The sequence below is a fragment of the Periophthalmus magnuspinnatus genome, chromosome 17 (assembly GCF_009829125.3).
Source record: "Periophthalmus magnuspinnatus isolate fPerMag1 chromosome 17, fPerMag1.2.pri, whole genome shotgun sequence".
Lineage (NCBI taxonomy): Eukaryota > Metazoa > Chordata > Actinopteri > Gobiiformes > Gobiidae > Periophthalmus > Periophthalmus magnuspinnatus.
Genome location: NC_047142.1, coordinates 25,010,965 through 25,036,154, shown reverse-complemented (window position 1 = coordinate 25,036,154; position 25,190 = coordinate 25,010,965). Strand labels below are relative to the sequence as shown.

The window sequence follows — 25,190 nt, the reverse complement described above, 5'->3', positions numbered from 1 at the left end:
GCAAAATAAAGCAAAGGGCCAGAGTCAAATGAGTAAACAGAAGCAGAAAACGTGACCAGGAAAACTCAAGTCCGGCAGAAACTGAAAAGAGGTTATCTTTCAAATCAGCTCAGCCCAAACTGCGTCACTGTGGCTTGTTTTTGCTGTTGCAGATCTGGCTGTAGTAACGTGAGGGGATTGTAGTTTCCTCATGTGAGTTTGCACTTAACAAGCTTTACAAATCATAGTAGCCATATCAACAAGGTCTTAACAAAGGACTCCCTCTTCTCGAACTCCTTCAGATTATGCTGTTATTTCTCTATCACGTTTGATAAACAGTCTCTGCCAGGTTATGACGTCTGTAAGCATCAAGGACTTGTGAATAATCTGCTAGATTTGAGTATGTTACAGAAACTTGGCCCTCAAGGTTAGGAGTGGTAAGGGATGTGAGCACATCAAGGCTGAGAAATCTTACATTTGTGTCAGAAGGAGTCAATGTTTGCACTGAACTGGCTTTAGACGTCGAACAGAGTGTGAAAATTATGCATCACACCAACTAAAATTTAGTTCAATTATATCAATAATATGGAACTACTTTAAGCATCCTATGTTTACTGCAAGAATAACCTGACATCTTTTTGGGTAATCCCAATGGCATTATTCAGATTATTCTATAGCATTTAATCAAAAATATGCCAGAGTGTGCCTGCAGCAGTATTAGTGTAAGTGGAAGAAGTGCAATTAATCACATTTTAAGTGATTCATTTAATTCATTCATTTGTATATGTCAGTGATATGCTTGGATCATTTTAGTCCAGAGGTCTATCAGATCTGGTGGCAGTAAAAGCATGTGATTTGGAGCAGAGTTCAGACTGCGGAGGAAGAAATATGACTAATTTAAAACGTGAATAACAGAGCTAGCTCATTTTAAATGGTTTACAGTGGTCCAAAGTTATTCCTCACTTACCTTATGCATTCCAAGCATCCTAAATTGTTCACCGAGATAAGTTTGTAAGTGCTTTTCACAAGTGTCAGAGATCAGAGGTGAAGTTGCTGTGACTAGCATGCAAGTGCACTTCCTGACTATCAGAAAAGATAAATGCCGCTTAGACAATATATTTGTACTGAGACAAGCCAAATTTTGCTCAAATACAGGAAAATATCAGGTTCAGGACCTTAAAATGATGAAGTGTGAATGCACTGCTTTCACTGTATTTTTGTTATAAACAATATACCCATTGTTACAATTCAAGCTGCATTCATAATGTTAAAATGTATTAATTAATTAAATACGTTCCTTATATCTACTGACTGCTCTAACTTCCCAGCAGACACCTATTAACACTCAGTACAAACACAAGCTTCTTTTTTTTTTGTGAAAGTATTCTTCTTTGGCAGTGCAAACAAGGAAATGAAGTAAAGGTATAATTAGTCGTTTACTCATTAATCCTTTTACTCATATGATGGTAAACAGTACGCAGCTGCAGTGAAACCTCCACATTGTTCAGGTCCATGTGACTTTGTGCGTAGAGAGAAGGGTGTGGGGCCCCTGTACAATGAGCATTACTCATTCATCTTTTGTCTCTTATTGTAAATAAGCTGAAACAGAGATGACTGACACATCTGAGCAGAACTGATCTGCTGCAGTTTGAGGAAGTCTGGTGGAATGCTTCTTGTATCAGATTGATGAGAAATTATTATAAGCAATACCGGATTCTATTATAACGTTCTATAAAAGTTTTTTTTTTTTTTTGCAACAATTTGCCTTTTTTAAACTTTTCTTACTTTTTATGAATATAGCATTTAGTCAGGCATAAACATAAAGCATAATGTCTATGTCTAATTATACAGTATAGTCTTTAACGTTACATTATTACTAAGAACAAAAATCTTGATGAACTGAGAGTTAACATCCTCACATCCCCTTTAAACTGTTCTCATTGACTTAATTCACTGCACGTTGCTTCCAGCACGAGTCCATGTCAGGTTTTCCAGACTTCCTCCAGCAGCATGGATCCGAGAGCTGGAAGCATGCAGCATGGTTAACTATTTGAATTATGTCATTGACGTCAGCAGAGTCATAAAGCTCACAGCCGCCCAGCCCTGGAGCCGCTCCGTGCCAAGAGTGCTCCATGGAGCTTTGTGTGTGGAGCTGTCAGACTGGCCCTGCTGGGTGTGTGTTTACGTGGAGCTGCATCTGTGCAGGCTCACTGTAGATGAGAGCAGATTAGGCCTGCTTGTAAACTCAAGGAGGGAAAAATCAGTGTGGGTTCTTTGTTAGGGGAGACAAAGGGCTAGAGTGGTGCTGTAAATCTGTCAGCAGATACTCACAGGATTACTTAATTAAACTGTTTAATTGAATATTTGTTGTAAGCAAAATCTCTCACAATTTAATAGAATCCACTGAAACAAGTAGTCTTTAGAGCACTGCATCTAATCTGGTAAATTAGTCTGGATCAGTTTATTTCTGATGAGAATCAGAAGGGACAAGTGACTGAGCAGAAATCAGAAGTCAGTTGTAGTGTTAGTTGTTACAGTGGGAAAGTACAGTATCACAATGAGATGGGAATTTGATTGCTTAAATTACAAAAGAAAAGTGTCTTCAGGCTTAATTCTGTGTAAATGTCCCCCAAAACAATATAATGTTTTAATATTCTGTAGAAAAATGAAATTCCTGCTTAGGGCAGCTTGCCTTGACTTGAACTGTTTAACAAAACTATGACAAAGGTTTTTCTTGAGTAAAACGTTAGCAGATTGACGCACAAAGGCAGCGAGAAAAAGGTGATTCAGTCGTTGCCATTTCTGTCAGCCCCGGTGTCAAATTAAACTTTATCATACTGTGTGTGTGCGTGCCTGCGTGTGTGTGTGTACGTGTAAATATGTGCATGGTCAGGTTCACTACAGGAATGTGTGTATGTGCACTGCAGCTGTTTACTTTAACTTCTGATGATGGCAATGATTGCTCATGGCTTTTGATCAACTTTTGTTATGACAAGTTACTCATGTCAATCAATCAAGTGTTTATTAAAGTGCTGTGATAAAAATGTTTGTAACCACATCATAACTGCATAAAACTGTAAATATGATATTGCAATATGTATGTAAAGCATTAAGATGTCAAATAATATTATAAAGCAAGACAGGTTCAAGATTTTCAGAAACAAGAACTATAAAAAGGATAAATTGTGCTTATTGTATTTTTCCTAATACAATTCAGTCTTTTAAAATGTACAATCCAGCTTTCCTACAGCAATAAGAGTAAATTGACTGCTTTAGATTCTGATCTTCCAGTGAGTGGTATCCCAGATGAGACAGTCCAGGGCTGCAGACGCTCTGGACAGGCAGTGCAGAGGAGCACAGAGAGGGGCAGTGTGCAGCGGGTGTGAGCGGAAGGTGTCCCGGGCCGTGGGGGGAGGAGGTGTGCGGAGGGGTGCAGGGGGGTGCATGTTTGAGCGCGGCGCGGGACGTTACTGCTGCGGATGGTTCTCACAGAGGCGCGTCTGTGGGCCTATAGGGGAGAGGAGAGTCTGCACACACTGAGCCCTGTTGTCCTGTCCCACCGCCTGCATATGGTCAAAGCATTAAGCACAGTAGAAAAAATAGCCTTGTATTGAGAAAACAGACTGGAAAAGTACATCGCTTTCTGTCTGGAAGAAACTTGTGGACTAGAACGTGCGTCATGCCATCTTTGACTTGGGCAACTTATTGTAATTATATGTGTAATGTGTCACTAGTTAACAGTCTGCCCTAGTCCCAGTTCTGGTGTGGCTTATGTCATGGGCATCACATATGAAAGGCTTAACAGTCAGAAGTAATAACATAACAACATACATTTTTGAGAATTAAGAAAAATATAAGAGGGTTACTTTATGGTAGAAGAGGAGGATATGTTGGTGTTACTATTGAAAAGGTTGCTTTCACGAAATGTAAAAGTTGAATATCAAATCATTACATTTAGAAGAAAAAACTAAAATAACAGATATGCAATAAGAAGGGCAGGGATAATCTTTACAGTAAGTGTCAAAAGTATTTAATGCACTTGTGGTCTTTTAAAAAAAAAAAAGGACCCTAGAGAGTAAACGTTGCAAGGGGTTGCTTTAGTTTAGAATAAAAATCATTGTGTCCTCGGCGGCAGGTAATTTCTTATGACGGCAGCAAATGGAAAAGCCCCAAATTAACAAGTTAGTGATCCCTTCGTACAGTGCTAATCTGAAAGTGCATAACTTTATCAGACAAGTATTATGAGTCACACAAGGAATGGCTGTTGTTTCAACATTTTTCCTTCTTGAAATTGCTTTGGCAAAGATTTCTTGGTCCAAGGAAAAGTATGTGCCATGGTCTAATTCTCCATGTCTTTTCATCAAGTTCTGGACTGGGCATTTGAGTCAGCTGCCATGTCCAAACAGGCTCTAATGTTCCCTACTTCCCTTTTGAAAATGCCTCAAACTGAACCAAAGAAGCAGGATGTGGTCCTATGTACTTGGCAATGTCTGAATGTCACGTGTCCAAGTGCACTGCCCTGAGGTGTACTATATGCTCTCTTTCAACAATTTGTAAATACATCAAGTCATTGATTATATAGAGACTGTCAGGATTTGGTTTTGGAAGCCAGTCACCAGTAATTGTGGATGCAAGGAAAACAAGGCTCATGTTGCAAACTATACTGTATAAACTATATGGAAGTTATTGACGATGTGCAACAGGGCAGTGGAGCCTCTGTTGATCATCAGCTCATGTCTTCTTATTCAACCAATGTTTTTTTTTTTTTATTGCTTATTATTTTATTAGGATAATAAACATGGGATAGGTGGAGTGTAGGGAGTGACTTTTTCATGCTAACACCCTGTAATATTCTGCATGCATAGTTGGTATTGGTGTAACTGGTGTAAACTCCAGTTGAGCTTGTACATGGCCAGATCATAGAGACACATAATACTTTTTTGGCAACTCCAGACTTTGTCCTTGTCTAGTTGACAAATTAATGCACATGTCTTAAGTTGACCCTTCATTTATTTTACCCTTTTCAATTAACATTAATAATAATTAATTATCAGCAATAGTTCAGTACGGTTGTGGGATTATTAAACATGTAATTCAATGTATAAATCCTGGCATTTATGTTATGGAATAACTGTGAAAAGGGCTAGATTAAATCACTCCAAACTGAACAGAGTCTAAGTCTTATGACTAAATACTTTTATTTTTATTACTTATTTTATTTGAAGAGGTCAGGATCCACAGTCACCCATTACAACGCAACATTTTCAATACATTTAAGCTTCACTAGTTTCCTTAAAGAGAAACTTCTTTGTACAACAGAGTCTGTACGCCAACTCTTTCCTTTGAAGTACTTTGATCCACTATATTGACGTAAATTGGGCAACAGCACGCTGGCTCCTCTGTTGTGCTAAGCATATGGGCTAAATGTCTTCCATGTGTGAAACAGTATGAGGGAGAGATCAGGGTTTTCCATAGATAAAGGAAGGTGGGGTGATCCACATAGACACAGCATCAGCCTCCCCTGGGCCAAATTCCCCCCTATATTAGTTTTCCTTTTAATTTGTTTTTTCAATTTGCGGCATTTCATTTTAAACGTTGCAACATGTGAGTCATTGCTGTAGTGACGGTGTAAATGGATGCCATGATAGTTACAGTAGAACTCCACAGTCACTCCACCTGTAATAAAACTCCGCTCCGTGTTTTGAATGAGGTTTGAGCCAAAGAGGAAGTATGTTAGTTTCTTTGGCACACAGTACTAGCCTGCTCTGGCCTTTCCCAATTCAACCTAAGTCAAAGTTTGCCTCTTGTGCAGCCTGTGTAAACAAAATATGGAGTTTGATATATAATAATAATAATAATAATAATAATAATAATAATAATAATAATAATAATAATAATAATAATAATAATAATAATAAAAAAAAAAAAGCTAAGCCTGATCATTTGGAAACAGCTCAAACTCCTTTTTAGATTAAAAAAAAAAAAAAACTTAATGAAAAGTATATGTTAAAAAAAATATCTAATCTCTATTGGCAATGTTTAAAACTTAATTTTTATGAACAAAATACAAGACAATATAGTGAAATGTTTTCAAAAACATTCAATACTTGAGCCTAATTTTGAGAGAGGAAATGAAGGTTTACTTCAAGAAATGTGCTTGTGGATTGTGAGAGTAGTTTTTTTAACAGAACCATGCTTGCAGTGAACCACAGCATTTTAAATCTTTTGTAGCAGTATTCGTAGTTGTTGTAGTAATTGAACACAGTTTTTTAACTTTGCAATAACAATGCCTACTGCAATTTGTGCAAAAATGATTTTGAAGTAACTGTATGTTCTATGCTATATTTTTGAGTAACATCTGGATGAATGTGTGCTTTTAAACTGCCATAGTGATTCTGTGCACTTGTTGGAGCCTGGAGGGGGTTGGTCTGACACAGTAACAGCAGAAGGCAGCAGTCCGCTGTTTTGGACGTCACATATTCACCACAGAGATCTTTGAGGGCAAATGTTTAGCGGCTGTAACTGGGTGGAGGGAATGTGCCGAGAGGGAGGGGGTTTGCAGCACACACATGGACCAGAGGCTAACGAAGGGGTCCAGTGAAACAGACCTCTAAGTGGGAGTGTGCAAACATTAACTCTAGCCTGTCTGGGACTACTGCTGCGACTTCCCCAATTTTAGTGGAGGGTGATTGCATGAAGGGACTGTATTCTCAATCCTTCTGCCTTTGTGTCTTCCGGATGTCACACTCACCCGTCCACTGTACCTCTAAGTTTTCCCGGGACACTGGCTGCTACATGCATGTTGTCCGGGGGTCTGAGCGCAGGTATGGACCCTTTTGGACCTGAGTACATGTCCGTGTGTGTTTTGGCAGATGAGTCCTACCAGAAGTTGGCAATGGAAACCATGGAGGAACTGGACTGGTGTCTGGACCAGCTGGAGACTATTCAGACATACAGATCTGTCAGCGATATGGCCTCAAACAAGGTAAGACAAAGCCATTATAATATACTGTATTTGCTGTGTAGTCATATGTGCAGGTGTGAATCCTGAAAACTGTTTTAACAATTCATTTAGGAGTAAACCGGGCTAAACCTTAAACTAAACCTGGTCCAGACCAGAACTAAACAAGGACTAGAACAGAACCAAACCAATGTAGAACCATAAATATGTCTAATCTGTATTATTTTGGCATTTAAATCAAATGCTACCATTATTCAGTCTAAGAACAAATGATTGCGTTTAGTATATTTTGTGTTGTTGTTGTTTTGTTATGTTTTTTTAAATTCATTTAGAGCATTAATTAAAAAGCATTAGAGCATTTTGATGTTATGCCTAAGCAATTTATCTTTGCCTTGATAGGACCAGGGCCTCATTCAGAAACATGTTGATGTTAAGGTTATGAAGTACAGTAGTTTTAATTCAATTTTATCTTTTCAATTTCAAAAGTCCTTTGTCAGTGCCTGCTGTTTCATCACTGACATAACGATTGCCACAAGACCTCCCAAGAACAAAGTGTAACCAACACTGAGATCACAGACCACTGAGTTGATGAATGGGTGTCTCAACTTTTATTGTCTTCAACTTAATTTTTGTTTGTTAGGAGAAAACAACATGTATAGCCCTGTAATATGCTCTGCCATGATAACATGAGGGCTGAAATCGCTGATTCACGACTCCACAGTTGGTCTTTGTTGCCCTGTGGCTGTCTCTCTTCATAGTGTATGCAAAATGTAAATTGCCTTTTGCCACACTGACGCACTTGCAAAGTAATAGCCTTTCTGTGGTAGGGTTTTTGTTTACACACGGGCTCATTTGATATAGCCTTTTGACTTCCTCTAGATCTGTATCATTTCCATAGAACTGTTCATGTAATAGAAGCACACTCAAATACACCTAAGGTTTAACTAAGAAATGAAAGTATTTATGTAATATCCCATTTTGCACTCAGGTTAAAAGCATAACTTCTAACATTAGACACATTTTATGAGTTGCTTATTATTATTATTATTATTATTATGCACTTTTGGGATACTGTTCATTCAGGCGACAGTTTGGCAGCATGGCATTGTAAACAGCAGGGAGGTGGTATCCGTTTCCGTGGTTATTGTCCACAGTGGATCAGCAGAGGCAGACTGTGACCATGACACACGTTTCCTGCAGCTTTACTTCCTGTGGCCCCGGTGCCCCGTCAGAGGACTACAATAGGACCACAATAGGATCTGTACAGCTTGACTAGACAAACAGACTTAGACTTAACAGAGTCAGATTTTACAGAGTCAGACTGATATCAGCGTCACAGGGACCAGTAAGACAATGAGCAAGGCCCTGAGCTGCTAGTTATACAGACACAGCTCATTGTTCAAATATATCCCAGTTACTATGACCCTGGGGAGTATTATTCAGCAGTATAATTTATGTCTTGTTGTTGAAAAAAGTGACTTTGAACAAGGAAAATAAAAGTAACCAAAACTTTAACATTTTAAAATTATTAGAATCACCATCTAAAATTTGTTTAATTATATATTTATTACATTTTATCATTTTATATATCCCTATTGTTCAGCATTTAAATAATACTTTTATTGCGTCTTTCAAAAACTTTGAAATTGCATTATGAGCTTTATCATATGACATTCAACTCAAACTACATGTTCTGTCCAAACCACAAATGTTGTAACCAAAACCTTTTACGAAACCCTGGTTACGTCCTCTTCCCTCTACCCAAGGGCGCAGGTGTGCCTCAGGCCCAGTGGGACCACACACTCTGCTCCTGCCTCCCTGTCTGCTCTGACCCGAGCTGTATATGCGCTGCTCCCCTGCTCTGCACTATGATTACCCTGCCGCACTTCCACCCTTTACCCTGGTGACGGCCTTGCACAAACACGGCCATCTGAATCCAGTTAGCGCAGTTTAGCTCTTTGTGGGTTAGCGTGCGAGCGAGCCCCTGGCCGAGAGCGGGCGAGTAGGAAACTTTAACGCACGTGTGGTCAGTCCGACTTTGAAGCACCGCCGTCTTCAGAGAGGGGAGAAAATAATATGACAAAATTATTGTAGCAGATGGAGTGGTGGGTCTGAACTGTTGAATAAGCCATGGATATGAAATTATAGTGTGGTGATGTTTGAATTAAAAGTAAGGCTAGAGGTAAATGTAACATTCTTTGCACCTTGTCCCTTTTCAGTGGCTTCTAGGAAATGTTTCTAAGGTTGCAAAAGTCTGAAAGTCCAGGAAAGACTCAAAGTATGTTGACATAACAAATATATTAGAACAGGGACAGCATTTCCTCATTTAATGCTTTTGTTACAAAGCAAGTGCAATCCGAACTGAGAGAGATGGATAGATGTGTAAAAAAAATTGGATTCTTTTTTTTTCTCGTGGCCGATACCGATCCAAGGCAACCGATGGCCAATCAGATCTGCTGATATTTTGGGGTGATTTGTAGGGTCCATTTTGATAATTTCCCCAAAATATTAAATGTAAATGTCTTCCAAACTCATCCATGACCCTGTTTTACAACAAACTACATTTGAGAGCTCTGTTGCCACATTTTGTGCGGTTATCTCTTTGTACTAAAATGTTCATATACGACTTCATGCATAACTTTAGAGAGCTGGTTGACCCAAACTAAATATCGGCCTCTACTAGAGTTTTGAGACCGATAGCTGATGCACTAAAATGTGAAATGTGGCGATACTTTGGACTGTCTCTAAAAAAATACTCAGGAGTAATGTTACCTTGAAATGATACATATTAAACATAAACTTGTCTATATAAGCAATCAAATATTGCAACTTTTACTTTTTCAAATTTAATGAATGCGTTTAATCCAACTAAACGTAGACATATAAATCTAGATTAAATAGCTAAAATAAAATTAAAGAGGAAATCATTTTATCTGAAAATATTACACATAAACCCTATTGAGAAATAAAATTCATCAGAAAATTCAAACTGAATAATGAAGACGTCACAGGTGCATGGTTAAATCAGTAATTGACAAATCAAAGTTACCTGTGTGAAGTGAGCTAATGGCTGACATAAAAAGAAAGACACATGTCATTTGAAACTTCCCCTGCCAGACAGGATTGTGGGACTTTTCAAATGACGATCACAAATATGTGACTAGTGCCTGAGGCCTGACTGAAGCTGTGCCTACCAGTAAATGACCTCAGCTATTATGAGGAAAAAGTAAAAAGGAAGTAGGTGGTGCAAGTAGGGGCCTGTGAGAGGAGGAGGAGCCTCTAGGTTTCTTGTTAGTCTGTGTAGGCCAGTCCTAGCAGTCAGTTTTATCGTGATATATTTCCTGCCAGACGCCACATCAGAGCAAAATACTAAGAGGAAACCATCTCAGCCACTTTATTCTTTTTGGAGGTTTTCTGGGTTTCTTTTTTGGTGCATTCAACTGCTCTTAAGTTACAATGGGACTATGTCGCTCTGAAAAGGAGAAGGAAAACTTTGTCATACTTACATGTTGGAAAAAGGTGAGTGCAATTATGAGGTTTTATATACAGTTGTATCCAGACCTGGAGAATGACTTAAACCTATAGAATACATGGTTTATGTTAACTTTTATAGCTACTCTAAAGTTTTTTCTAGTTTTATTATTGTTGCTCACGTTTGGTCTTAGTTTAAGCTGTGATGATAGCTTATTTTGAATGATTTACATGTGCCTTTACAAAGATATTCATACGGAGAGTTTTTAATATTCAAATTTGGCAACAGTGCAATGCATTTTGACCTGTACAGTTGTGAAGGTTACTCAAAGCACGTCTTGTCCTGGGGTGAAGTCATACTTAAGGATGCATGCGTTGCACCATATGTTGGGAAATGTCCTTTGGGTTGCTCACTTTGACTCTGGGGACAGACACTTCCTGTAGGTACATGGGCCCCGCTGCTGCGCTGCTTTAAAGAATCAATTACCATTTGTGTGAATAGACCGGCGCTGTCTCATCTGCGCCCAGCATTTGTCCTCACTAGAACTCTTTGAATTTTATGGACTACCTCTGGCCCGCGCCAACTCTTTGAATGCTTCGTTCAAGTTTCACCATTAAGTAGATCATAGCAGTCTGTTAAGAGTTATTAGACAGTTGAGTCTGGGCAGAAAGGGATGAAACATAAACCTTGCTATTTGACCAAAAGGGATTCCAGTTCTTGTCTGCTTTTGTGGATTAACTGTGTTGTTTTCATAAATGGGCTTAGTCCAGTGTATCTCCTGTGGTTGCTCATGCCTGAGTCAGTGTGTGATGAGGTGCGTGTTTAAAGTGGGAATCACCGTGAGAAATACAGAGGGGGCCCACGTGATGCTGTTGCCATGGCGTTCAGGGTGTTCTGCTATTGGTGGGTCGCTGGCAGTCTGCATTTCCATACAATGCTTGTTTGTCTCACAGTAGGGTATAAAATGAACATACACAGAATTGACAGTGGGTGTGCTTTTGATTGGATAGCTACATATGTGCAGGGCACATTTGTTTTATTTGGTCTTGTCTCAAAAATATGGTAAACTGCACAGTGATCTGCATTAATGAACAGTACAGATGAGATAGGTAGAATCATTTGACTGCCCATAAAATATCAGCTCAAAATGAAGACTATTTGAAGCTGGTGTTGAGGATTCCTGATTTCTGCAGCAGTCTTCTTGTACATGGTTCAGTGCTCACAGAGAGAGAGGGAGGGCTGTCTGCCACAGGGGACTGCACAGCGCCCCCTCCTCCTTCCTCCCATCCTTCTCTGCCTCTGTCTCAGCCATTACCAGTCTGGAGTCCGGACGGCTGGATTTCCCCTCTGGAAGTGACGGAATGCAGAATGGGAAGCAGAATATAATGGACATAGAGATTTGGAGACCGTGACAGGACAGAAAAGCATTAAGGACATTGCATCACAGGGGATTCCATCAGTCCTGGAGGACAGCAGCTTTGCAATGAGGAGGCGCATTTGTTTTTCGGGGACATAGGTCTGCATTGAACACTGGTTGGACTGCAGGGCTGAGCTGTGCCTTGGAGATTCTCTCAGAGAGGAGCATACAGGGCTTCTGCTAGAGAGCACCAGGGGCCAAGACAGCTCAGCATCATGCCTGAAGCCAACTACCTGTTCTCTGTGTCCTGGGGATACATCAAGGTGTGTCCATGTGAAGTCTGTTTATTGTTAGATTTTGGCTGGTTGCAAGACTGACATGTTCCCTGTTTGGCTCATGATATCATTCTGTGGGTTGTTTGGGATACCAGTATGTTGTTGGTTTATCTGTTTATGTCACATAAACCAGAAAAAACACCATTATGCACAAGATTCCTTGTAAAATTAATTGCTAATATTAATTCATAATACGTTTTGTAAATGTTGCCATGTTTTTTGTGTTTGATCTTAGTTCAAGAGGATGCTGAACCGAGAGCTAAGCCACCTGTCCGAGATGAGCCGATCTGGCAACCAAGTGTCAGAGTATATCTCCAATACCTTTTTAGGTAAGTTTAACCCCAATCTCAAAATACACTGTAGCCTCCTCTGTGTAAACAGACTCATTGCACATGTCAGCACACAGCAAAGTTTAGTGAGGTTATCCATACATATGACAGACAGCTGTGGGAGGCTGCTCTTGAACCAGGATAATCAGGTCTATAACAGAGATGGAGTATCCCCATGTGCAGACTGCAGGGGCTGAGGTGGGAGGGGCCTCGACTGGGGAAGTCTTTTCTCTGGAAAAATTAGGGCCAGTGTGTTTTTGAGGAAGAATGCCGTCTGTATTATTTAGGCAGAATATAGCACAAAGCAATGATTATTTTTTGCTTTTCTTTTGTTTTATTTCATTTACCAACTTTTATCCCAAACAAAAATTAAATTAAGTGATGTTTTGATGCCAGATCTCAAGGGAGAAAATTTAAAATCTTGCTTGTAAACAAATATGCAAATTTTACCATCTGTTTCTTGACAGTGATGCACCCCACACCTGTCACCAGGACTAGAATTATTTGGCTTTATTCAGGTTGCATCTGCTCTGTGTGGATTTTCAAATTATGAAAAATAGTTTTGATGCCATAGCCATTAACAATTTAAAACAAAATATTATGTCTTTTGAATGGGATAAAGTCCTCAAAATGTTGCATATAAAAGGAACATTTTGTATGGATATTTTGGTTTCCTCTTATGAGTGACACAGAGCCCTTTCTAATCAAGCATATGCCCATATGCTCAATGTCATCTGCATACCCCATGTGAGGGAGTCAGAGCCAGCCAAAAAACAGAATCACATGCTCCACACAAACCCACATCCAAAGTGCCTTCTCTAAACAATTCAGCAAAACCAACTTTCCACTCTTCTGCGTATTGTTGTGGCTACAGTTCCTTGAAAGCCACACTGGTTGTAACCACACAACCAAACACATTAAATGCACAATATGACATTTTTACTAAGCTTTTGTTTTCAAACAATTGTTAATGGATTGTGTCAAAACTTCTGCCCTGCTAATTCTTAAAAAAACAAGTGCCAGTATTTTGAGTGTGTTCACACATAAGTGCGAGAGGTCAGTCATCTCACTGTGTTAATGTTGTTTACTTGCCGCAGTGACCGTCAGCATGTTTCCACAGTGTCATTAAGCCATTTGCTTTTTTATCTCACTAAATTTTTTGCATATTTTTATTTATTTCATTCAGACAAGAAGATAGATTTGGAGCTTCCCTGTCCGGTCCCCAAGTCAAGGGACAGGAAAAGACGCCAAGGCGGCCATCACCACCAGCAGCAGCCACAGCAGCAGAGTGGGATGATGAATCAGATCAGCGGGGTTCGAAAACTCAGCCATTTGCCAAATATTTCTGGGAGCACAGTACATCGCTTTGGGGTGAAGACAGACCAGGAAGAGCTCTTGTCAAAGGTATGCATTAAACTGCCCCTAAAGCACTCCACACTTGTGAATGTGAAGAAGTGCATCTTACGGAGGCCTGTTTTTCGTTGGGTTGCAGGATCTGGAAGACATTAATAAATGGGGTCTCAACATCTTCAAGGTGGCAGAGCATTCCCACAACAGGCCGCTGACGTGCATCATGTACACCATTTTCCAGGTTAGTCTCAAAGCATTTTTGCAACATGACATTTAACATGCTCTATATAAGAAAAAAAATATTGACTATTTTGATTTTAAGTTGAAAGTTTAAAGATTAAGCTACAAAATATTTATTTCATTGCATTAAGGGTGGCAAAGTGGCAATAACAATGAAGTAGAGTGCATATGCAGAATGAATACAGACCATGTGCACTGTAGTACCACACATATGTTTAAGTGGCAAATCTGTCTTTCTTGCCTTATTCTTCTTTTTAAACTCATGTTGTGTCGTGTGCAGGAGCGAGACTTGATGCGAACATTCAAGATTCCAACAGACACCTTTCTGACATTCATGCTGACCCTGGAGAGCCACTATCACTCAGACGTAGCCTACCACAACAGCCTGCATGCCGCTGATGTCGCCCAGTCCACACACACACTCCTATCCACCCCTGCTCTTGACGTAAGTGCCCAATACACACTAAATTACTCTAATTTCTCTTTGTAATAGGCTCTTTGTAATTACTGAACAAGTACTATAAGTCCAAGGATGTTAACAGACGGTAAAATTGCATAATATAATACTTTGTGGTTTCGTGGCTGCACCATTACGGTAACCTATTTTGTTTACGGGAGATAATTGATGCTGCCGTCATCAGTTGAATTTGAATAGTAGATGTTAACAATGGATGACACATACAAAAGGGAAAGGCTACCAACCCTACTCCACTACATTACCTTATATGGTAAGTTTGTATAGCTAGTTATAACAATCTTTTATTTTCTTTATATTCAGGCGGTATTCACGGATCTAGAAATCTTGGCAGCCATTTTTGCCGCAGCTATTCACGATGTGGATCATCCTGGTGTGTCCAACCAGTTTCTCATCAACACAAGTAGGCTTTTTCTTTTATTTCTTTTATTTAATATCATTTTCTCCATGATTATTATTGCTTTGCCTGGAATTTTCCACAGAATGACTTTAAACTTGTGTATCTATCTTGCATCTAATCAATTACAGATATTACTGTTGCCACAAAAATACCTTGATACAATCATCTCTGCACAGATCTGACCTGTAACATGACTGTGGAACATTCCAGGGAAATCAATAACATATCCATCAATCAAAAACATTACATAGTGTACCTTTAAACCCTCCAAAGCATATTCAAAATAAATCTGCCATGACTAAATATTTAATAAATGTCTTCTACCCCTCCCCCGCAGACTCGGAGCTGGCTCTGATGTACAACGATGAGTCAGTGTTGGAAAACCACCACCTGGCTGTGGGCTTCAAGCTGCTGCAGGAGGACAACTGCGACATCTTCCAAAACCTCACAAAGAAGCAGAGACAGACACTGAGGAGGATGGTCATAGACATGGTGAGTGACTATGCATGTATTTTTATGGGTTTCCAGTTCAATTCTCCTTTTACGCGTGATCTCATTCTATAATTTTATGCCTTCTAGGTACTGGCAACTGACATGTCGAAACACATGAGTCTGCTGGCTGATCTCAAAACTATGGTCGAAACTAAGAAGGTGACGAGCTCTGGGGTTTTGATGCTGGATAACTACACAGACAGAATGCAGGTAAATAACAGAACCTCTATTATGACAAATTGCAGTGAGAAAAATGTTTTCTAGAGAGATACATTCTAAATAATATAATGTTTTTTCAGGTTTTACGTAATATGGTTCACTGCGCGGACCTCAGCAACCCCACCAAACCTCTGGATCTTTACAGACAATGGACAGACAGGATTATGGATGAGTTCTTCCATCAGGGGGACAGAGAGAGGGAAAGGGGTATGGAGATCAGCCCCATGTGTGACAAGCATACCGCCTCTGTGGAGAGAACACAGGTATATAACACTGATAACTTGAAGACAGACAGTGGACTATGGAAGGAAAAGTTGAAAGGATATAATGAGATTTGTAGATCAGATTTGGTTTCATATAACTAATTTGTAATCATTCACCTTGTTTTTAAGTAGTCATAGTACAACATAATAAAAACACATTCATGCTCTACTCTTGAGATCTATGTTTTTATTTCCACTGAAAAATCTTGTTTTTCCAGGTGGGCTTCATCGATTACATTGTCCATCCGCTTTGGGAGACGTGGGCAGACTTGGTCCACCCAGACGCCCAGGACATACTGGACACTTTGGAGGACAACCGAAACTGGTACCAGAGCATGATTCCCCAAAGCCCCTCCCCGCCATTTTACACCGGCGATGGAGAAGGAAGCTCACAGGGAGAGCTTGAGGAGCCGCCCATGCCCAATAAATTCAAATTTGAGTTAACAGTAATGGACCAAAGTGGACAAACTGGACAGAGGGAGAGTGGAACTGTGCATGCAGATGTTGATGGTCTGCCAGATCAACCGTGTGATGAAAGTCGAGATGCTGAAACATAGCCAAACACTTTTGATTGAAGAAGGTTTTGCTCATTTTATTGCAGTGGAGAAATCCTGCAATGTGGCTCTTTGAAGCTGCCTGGCAAAGAGGGGCTGACTGTATGCGGGCCCCTGCGAGTGAGGGTAGGAAGCCCCTCAGCAGTTTGTTTTGAGCTGCATAGAGGGGGGCTCGATGAGTGTGTCCTCTGTTCTTTGAATGAGGGACTGCTGCTGAGTGCAGAGGCAGAGCCGGTTACTCACAGTCAAGAGGACAATATAAATGTAATACATGAAATGGGACGGTTTGAAACTTGCACTTCAGGACATTTTTACCTTTGTTTTGAATATTGTTCTGGGAAGGGATTTTCCTTGTCGAAGCCAAACAACTGGTCGAACAGTTCTTTGTAAGCCCAGTAGTTTTTGTCTACAAAGTTGTGTGCCTTTTTCATAATTTATTCAACATTTCATGTAGCTGTAAAATGTGCAACTTTTTCTACCAAGAGGACATTGTCACCTCACAGTCTTCCCCAATTTTCAGCAATAGTAAGCGCTTGTTCTTACAAAACAGAGTTTTGCACTTTTGGATCAAAATAACATTGCTGCAAGATGTGCGATAAAGTGTCCAGTTACCAAACTAAAACTGTTTTGTTTGTGTAAGAAATTAATAATATTCATCAAAAGAAATATCCAAAGAATTTTACATGAAGTATTTTAGAGTTCAGTTCTTCCTTAAAACTGAAATGTGTGAACCCTTTGACCAAACTGTAGCCTGAGTTTTGAGTGCAGGCAAACTAATGACCTTGTTTAATACTGAGCCTTTCCTATTACGGAAAATGTGTTCCTACCTTGTAATTTCCCCTTATTAGTGCACACACCTGTTGTGGTTATAGATTTTAAAGCATTCCTTTTTCATGAATGGCGCTTTACACCATTAGTCATTTTGAACTCTGAGTGACTGTAGACTGCGCGCGCACATGTTAAAGACAACTGTTCGTTTTATATGTAATAATTGTAGTAATTTTACCATGTAGTTTTTATTGCAGCACTTTGAATAAGTGGACAGTCATGCAGCTGGTTGCAGATCTGTCTGACTCTACCTTAAAGGTACCGTGATACGAGTGATTGAGGGAGTTTTTTGTCATGTCTAAACTTGACGTGTCTCCTGCGTGTGTGTGTGTGTGTGTGTGTGTGTGTGTGAATGTGGTCACAATGTTGCACAATCCTGTTGCACCCAGCTATTTGTAAAGTGTATTTATTACCTTCTATAATATTGATAATAATTAATATTTACTGGATATTTGCTATTTATATTAGTATGCACTACACCATCACAGACTAAACTGGCCTTTGTATGTTAAGCCTTTGTAAGACCATAACATCATGCTCAGTGTCCAATGTGTTTGATGTAGGCCTCATTTTGTACAGTTCATTTTCCACACCTGATTGTGGCACAGAGTCTACCTTTTTTATTCTTTACTTTAAATGAAGGTGTACAGTGACAGGTCATTGTGCAGCCAAGAATATTCACTGAAATGTTGACATTGTTTCAAATGTTTTTTTTCAGTGTTTCCTTATTATTTCTGTAATCTGTGTATGTTTTGTTCAGATGTTTTGTAATTAGTTTATTAAAATTGGCATGTACTACAGATATTTGTTATTTGAATGTGTCATTTAACCTATAGCCTCAAAATGGGCATCTATTTTATTACTTGCATTATCCTGGTGGCATTATCCAACAGCAGTGGTGGATCTAGTAGATCTAGTCTACCACAGTAGAAACATGTTAAGTAGCCCAAAGATTTTTATTTTTTTATATAAATGTGTTTAGAGGAAGCTTGACCTACAATGAAATTACATATACATACTGTGTAATGCTAGTCTGTTCTATGCAATATCATAAAATCTAACCTAACTTAGTTGTACTTTGTATTCCACTGTTGAATATGCAGATTATCAGAAATGTACCAGAGAAATTAGGCATGACAATTCATACAATAATTGCACTTACAAGGATTCCTTAAAATCAGGCTACAATGTACGGGAAATCTGGAGAGTGCTTTGTGCAGGGCTCTCTCCCATGATTCTGAGCACATTGATCCTGATAATAGCTCAAAACACATATTCTTCCAAAAAGATTTTATCAGACTCTCGTCCCACATGTACACTGTTTTGACAGCGAAATGAAAGAACTCACAAAATGAAAAGTATCTGCTGCCCCATAGTTTTAATTTACTCACATTAGGCATTATTAACAAATGAGCTACCACACCTAAAAGATTTTCTCACCCATTTGTGTGATAACAGTAAAACAGAGTAAACACTGCTACACTGTCGGCCAAGACCCATTCAAATCTATCCATGGGTTTACAGAATTATAAAAAAATTAGGACTGTTGTGTTTACAATTTAAAACTAAATATTATATCTTTTGAATGCTAAAAAGTCCTCAAAATGGTGCCTGTAACAAGAAGCTGAAACCCATGAATAACAACTGGATCCTATTAAAATCTTGAGGCTTCTCTAACACTGATTGATAATAGATGTTTGCTTGGTGCTCCCATTTGAAATTCTGATGCAGATGTTTTGTCCCTCATTCCCAAGTTGCCAAAATTGGTAGATATATCACTCTGCATTCCCCGTCACTTGTCATAACAACAACCACAAGCATTTTGTAGAAAGAAAAGCAACATGAGCCATTTGCCTCATAAGGGTTTGGCAGAGTCGGGTAAACATCGACACCTAGAAGTTCCATAGAGGTGCAGATCTGCAGTGATGTCTCTCTCTCTGTCAGTCTCTCTCTCTAAAATGGACTCAGACTTGAACTTTAACAGCATCAAATCAATAACATTTGCAGCTTTGTACAACCTAAAAAACATTGCAAAAATCAAAGGCATACTGTCAAAACCAGACTTAGAGAGACTTATCCATGCATTTGTCTCCAGTAGATTAGACTGTAACGGCCTGCTCACTGGCCTCTCCAAATGAGCAGCTGCAGTACATCCAGAACACTGCTGCTCAGGTCCTGACTAGAACCAGGAAGTATGAGCACATAAGTCCTGTGCTCAGGTCTCTGCACTGGCTTCCTGTGGCTCAGAGAATAGACTTTAAAGCAGCTCTGCTTGTGTACAAGTCTCTTCATGGCCTAGCACCAAAGTACATCTCTGACATGCTAGCGCCATATGAACCATATCGCACGTATGTCGTGAGGACTTCAGGGACCGGACTCCTGCCCAGAGTCAGGACTAAACATGAGGTTTTGTGCAGGTAAAACCTGGAACAATCTTCCTGAAGATGTGAGACAGGCCTCTACTTTGACAATGTTTAAATCCAGGCTCAAAAGAGTTCTGTTTAGCTGCATATGACTGAAAGGTTTTTATTCTGCACTTTTCTCTTTCAGTGTTAATTTTATGATGATTATTTATCTTTCTTATTCTGTAAAGCACTTTGAATTACTTTGTGTACGAATTGGGCTATACAAATAAACTTGCTTTGTCTTTTAAACTTAATAATAAAACTCCTACAGTCCAATGTCAGCACTATAGCCCGATGCCTGCTTATTTAGCTATTCCAATGTCCCAGTAAGACTTTACACTATTACTGGGTGCACATCACAACAATCAAGGACAATTATATTCAATACAGATGGGGGCAGTAAAAATGAATACTGTAAAAATGCAGATTTTTCAGTTTTTCTTTTTTTAATACACTAATAAAAATGACCTGATTCAACATTTGTAAATTTAACTTTTATATATTTCTTCTGAAAATACAATGTAACCAATAGAGAAATTTGGCTCTGGCCTCCATATGGGAGAATGATATCATCACTGTTTAGAAGGTGAAAACCATCATTAGGCAATGCCCAAATGCTGTGTTTTCATTTGGCCATTTTGTTCATTCTGTCTCAGACATTTTGACCAGTTGAAATGGATGCTTCATAATAATCATACTAATCTTGACTTATTACCCTACATTATCCGTGGGTTTCAGAATGATGAATAATTAAATCTGTTGCCATCGAGATTTAAAACACAACTTTATAGTTTCAAGTTAGATGTGCATATTTTATTTCACAATATGCACCAAATGTTATAACATAATTGGCAAGACATTTCTGAATAAGACTAGCCTCAGTTCATGTTAAGCCCCAGCCTCAGCAGGCTCACTCAGAGTGGGCCCGGGGTGAAGAGCCAAAGCGGACAGGAAGAGAACCACTTCCACCAAAACAAACCAGCACTTTCCAAATATTCCCTTCATAAAAAAAACACACTTTTCCTGAGAGACTGTTACTGCTGCTGTTTGTTGGTAGCTTGGTTGATAATAACACAAGACTAATCACTTTCAGGCTGAAATGATCCATTCTAGGCTTATTTAAATGTGTTCTTGACATGGCAAAGATCAGTTGTGAGTGGCAGAGACAGATGGCTAAGAAGAGAATGAAAGTGTTGTGCTCTTTTCCAAAAAATTATTCAAAAAGATAAAATGGAGTCACTTGCTTCCTGCCTCTAGAAGGAAATAACGTCAAATTTTATATCCCTCACAGAAAATAACACATGTGAATATTGCCAAGAACAAGACATGTATCAAAGAATTGGGGTCATGGTTATAATTTATATACTTTTTATGATGTGAACTGATTTACAGGCTACAACATTAAAAATATATTTTACATGTAACATTTCAATTAACATATTGAAAATAATTTACTTGTTCACTGTCCAAATAATAAATTATTAAATAAATACAGAAATAAATATAAACTTTAATGAATTGTGACTTCAAAAAATGTTTTACTAAAATCCAAGTCCCAAGTGTGTTTGTTAAAGCATTTGTTTGTGTCAAACCAGATTAATCAGGTTGTTTTAAGGACACTGCACCAGGCTGGCATTTGTATGGGCTCCTTAGGGTTATTTACCCTGCATGCACTGTGCCTGATGTGCGGTGGATAGAAGGGTACATCCCTGTGGGAGGACCACAACATAAACGCTACTGCTTTACTGGGCTCTTTTTTATACACAGTCGATAATATAGATTTATATAGGGTAGTCTATGTACTATGACACATATGTGGACAATTACTGTGTCTCCATGTTACATACACATATAACAAAATGTGGGAAGTCAGGAACTAAGGTAATTTGATACAGTGGTCTTTTATAATTTATTCAAAATACTGAATACAGGAAATAAACATCTTTGCCTTGTGAGGTGATATTAGACAAACATTTTATTTGGCCTTGCTGCAGCCCAGTCCTGCTGGGTGAAGTCAGGTTGATTGCACGTGCTCTAGTCGTGAATGAGTTCAGATCAATACTGTCCCCATTGACACAAGATAAGGCTGATAGGGGAGACTCTCTGTGTCAAGAGTGACTGGGTGCCCTGGAATAAAGGGAACAACCCTGTGAAAAAAGTCTAACCATTATGTTTCCGCTATAATAACATAGCACTGAAAACATAATGATATTATTAATGGTAGGTGCAAACACTACATTTTAGGCATTTTAGTTTGACCCTACATTGACCCAGTTGCAAACGGAAAAATATTTCTTCCTTGATGTGGTCCATTCCTGTAATGTCTATGTTTAACAACACAGACAAATAAAAATGTAATCTGCATGTTTTATGTGCAAATCAGTCAGTTTTAAGTAAATAAATAACCTATTACAGTAAATCTTGCCAGTTTACAGTATCACAAGTTTCAAAGTAATCAACCGAACTTCCTCTGTGCCCTTGTGGACGTGATAAGAAGAGAGTAATCAGAGCTCCAGCCTGATACTTGCAGACTGCATGATTCATCTGAAACATGGGCTTGGCCTCATGTTTCCCTGTGAAGAAATGATGGAGCACACAGATTAGAAAGCCTGTTTTGACTGAGTTCCAATTTTTTGTTAGTTACTCTATGTAGGCCTAACTGAAGAGAATAAACCCATCTTCATGAGCTCTAGATGTGGTGCCACTGTTTATAAAGGCATTCAATCTTTTAGCCTACATGTCATAAACTTGATCTTGAAACAGGCTCAGTTCCAAGTTCCTTCAAACAAGCAGTGCTTAGTCCTATTTTAAAGAAACCTGACTTTGATCAGTCTGAGCCCAAAACTATAGGCCAAAATCAAAATGGTCTCTTATCAATAATCATGGAAAAGGTGGTGACATGGAAATAACTTATTTTGTAAATTCCAGTCTGGTTTCCGCAATAAGCATTTCACTGAAATGGCACCCCTGAAGGTTTCTAAAGATACTCTGATGAGGGTAGAATCTGGTCATTATACAGTGTCGGTTTTGCTAGACCTCACATCAGCTTTTGACCACAATACGTTTTACATCATTTGCACAAACACTTTGCAATCTGTGGGACAGTCTATGATTGGTTTTCATCTTATTTGAGTGATGGATCCTTTTCTGTTTCTATTAATTATATCATGCGTGAAGTGTGACCCTTGTCCTGAGGTGTTCCGCAAGGTTTAATTAATTCTGGGGCCAATTCTTTTTTTGATGTACATTTTTCTGATTGTAAACTTTCAAGCATGTATCGTATCATCTGTACACTGATGACACACAATTGTACTGTTCTTTTAAAGAAACAAAGTTAGACAGGCTAAAAACCCTTTTGCAGTGCTTCTATGTATCAAAAATTGGCTTGCTGAAAACTTTTTGCAACTTAGTGATGGCAAAACAGAAATTCATCTTGTTTAGATTTCTGTTATTCTCTTTTTACTTTTTTTTAACAGATCCACTCTTAAGCGGCTGTAACTTGTACAAAACGTGGCTGCAAGGTTCCAACAGGCGCACACACATTACGCTACTTGGAAGTGTAGAGATTGTGCAAAATTGTCCTTTTGGTGCTCTTCAGTATAGGGACCAGTCTCAAATACAAAGTGGAAAAAACTGAGCCACTCAGAAAGTACAAAATAATTAAAAGCCTTTATTAATACATAGCAGATAAAGTTAAACTCATACCAACGTCTTTCGGCCCTTCGGCCTTCATCAGGGCAAACTGTAACAGTGCATTTAAAGTCAGTGGTGTAGGTCACATGTTCAAAGTGGGCACAGTCACCTGGTGCATGATGGAACATGTAGGCTGAGCTGAGTTTACTTAACAACACATTTAAATGATCTATACTTCATGTTCACATTAGTGTAAATACTGCAGCTCACAACAACACCTACACAGTAGAAAAAATACAAAAGTGCAAGAGAAAAAAAAAAAAAAATTTTCTAGAGGACACATCTTAAAAATGTGTGTGTGCACGATTTTAACTTTATCTGTCCTGTCGTATTAAAAGCTTTTAATTATTTTGTACTTTTTGAGTGCTTTGTATTTGAGACACATCACACCAATTTTATCTTCACTGCATTGGCTTCCTATTAAATTCCCTAGTGATTTTAAAATAATGGTGTTATTATCATTAGGCTAAGCTTACTAATTTGATATTTTGTGTGATGTGATTTGCATGTAACTGGGGGAAATTTGAAAACAGATTTTTAGATTATCTTAATAATTCTCGTGGTGTTATTGCTGGCCTGTTTTTATTTGTTACACAGACCCTAATGCTTTTGGCTATTTTTAATAAGCCAGTGTTGTTATTTGCAATTAAATGTTGTTGGCTTTTAATTATGAACAGGTCCCTCTGTATAAATGCAGGATGTCTAAATCATAGACTGTATATATAAACTACTCATAAACTAACTCATCTTTTATGCCATTTTTAAAGATAAAAATGTTGCTTCTCTGCAGAAATAACCTTAACAATGCAAATATGTGGTCTATTGTAAAAAAAAAAAAAAACAAAATTGGTGTGAAGACTGAAGAAAGTAAAATGTTTTGAGTTCAGCGTGATTTCCATGAACAGGCTCAGCAGCTTTGAACACATTGCCGCTGGGGACATGAGCTGGCACTCCTGCTCCAGCCTCGCCCTGTCGGCTTTGCCCTGGGCTGACATGGTGTTGTGCACAGGTCTGACAGTGACCAGCCTAAAAAGTGCCTCAGGCCACCTGGAAAACTCCCGGTGCTCCAGATGGCCTGTCCTACCCTGCCTCTACACCTCAGGCCGCAGTGCTCAGGGTAGGGCCTCTTGATGGACCTGTCCTTTCAGACTGTGGCCCCCAAATTATGGAAAGCCCTGCCCCTGGCCTTTTGTATGGCAGACTCCATTGACTCTTGAGATCTAAACACTCATATGTATGTATATGTATATGTATGTATGTATGTATGTGTGTGTGTGTGGGGGGGTGTGTGTGTGTATGTATGTATATATATATATATATATATATATATATATATATATATATATATATATATATATATATATATATATATATATATATATATATAGTCCATATTGTCCACATTGTATTAAAGCACTTTGTGATTTTTATCTGTGAAAGGTGCTCTATAAGTAAAGTCTTACTTATTGTGTCTGTACTGTGTCAGTGCATAGGATTAACTAAATAACAATACGATTTAAAGGTTTAAAGTTGGCTTGTTGAAGTTCAATATACGTTACAAGTGCACTATGTAACTTTTCTGGCCGGGGGTCTGGCACCTACGTTGCACATGAGACATGAGCTGCTTTGCCTAGAATGTTCCATGGTATGGCATTAAACTGATCAGTCTATTTAATCTAGCATTCATTTCATTTAAAAAACGCACTGTTACAGCTCAGGTGGACACTGCACAGATCTGGGGCCTCATTTATAAAGCTTGTTTACGCACTGTGCGTTACGTAGGGGCCCTCTGCACCAGACGCGGGATTTATAAGCGCAGCACTTTGTTTATCTCTGCG

General features: G+C 38.9%; 1 protein-coding gene across 1 annotated transcript in view; it reads left to right on the top strand.

Moving 5' to 3' along the window:
- Window positions 1-18,055, top strand: part of LOC117385830 (cAMP-specific 3',5'-cyclic phosphodiesterase 4B-like) — a 39,961-nt gene extending 21,906 nt beyond the window's left edge. The window contains exons 8-17 of the mRNA XM_033983166.2: window positions 6,852-6,964; window positions 12,340-12,433; window positions 13,620-13,837; window positions 13,926-14,024; window positions 14,304-14,468; window positions 14,802-14,901; window positions 15,236-15,390; window positions 15,478-15,600; window positions 15,690-15,872; window positions 16,091-18,055. Of these exons, the coding sequence (XP_033839057.2) occupies window positions 6,852-6,964; window positions 12,340-12,433; window positions 13,620-13,837; window positions 13,926-14,024; window positions 14,304-14,468; window positions 14,802-14,901; window positions 15,236-15,390; window positions 15,478-15,600; window positions 15,690-15,872; window positions 16,091-16,429 (1,589 nt within the window). The 3' untranslated portion in view covers window positions 16,430-18,055. The remainder of the gene's footprint in view (window positions 1-6,851; window positions 6,965-12,339; window positions 12,434-13,619; window positions 13,838-13,925; window positions 14,025-14,303; window positions 14,469-14,801; window positions 14,902-15,235; window positions 15,391-15,477; window positions 15,601-15,689; window positions 15,873-16,090) is intronic.
- Window positions 18,056-25,190: the final 7,135 nt, after the last annotated feature.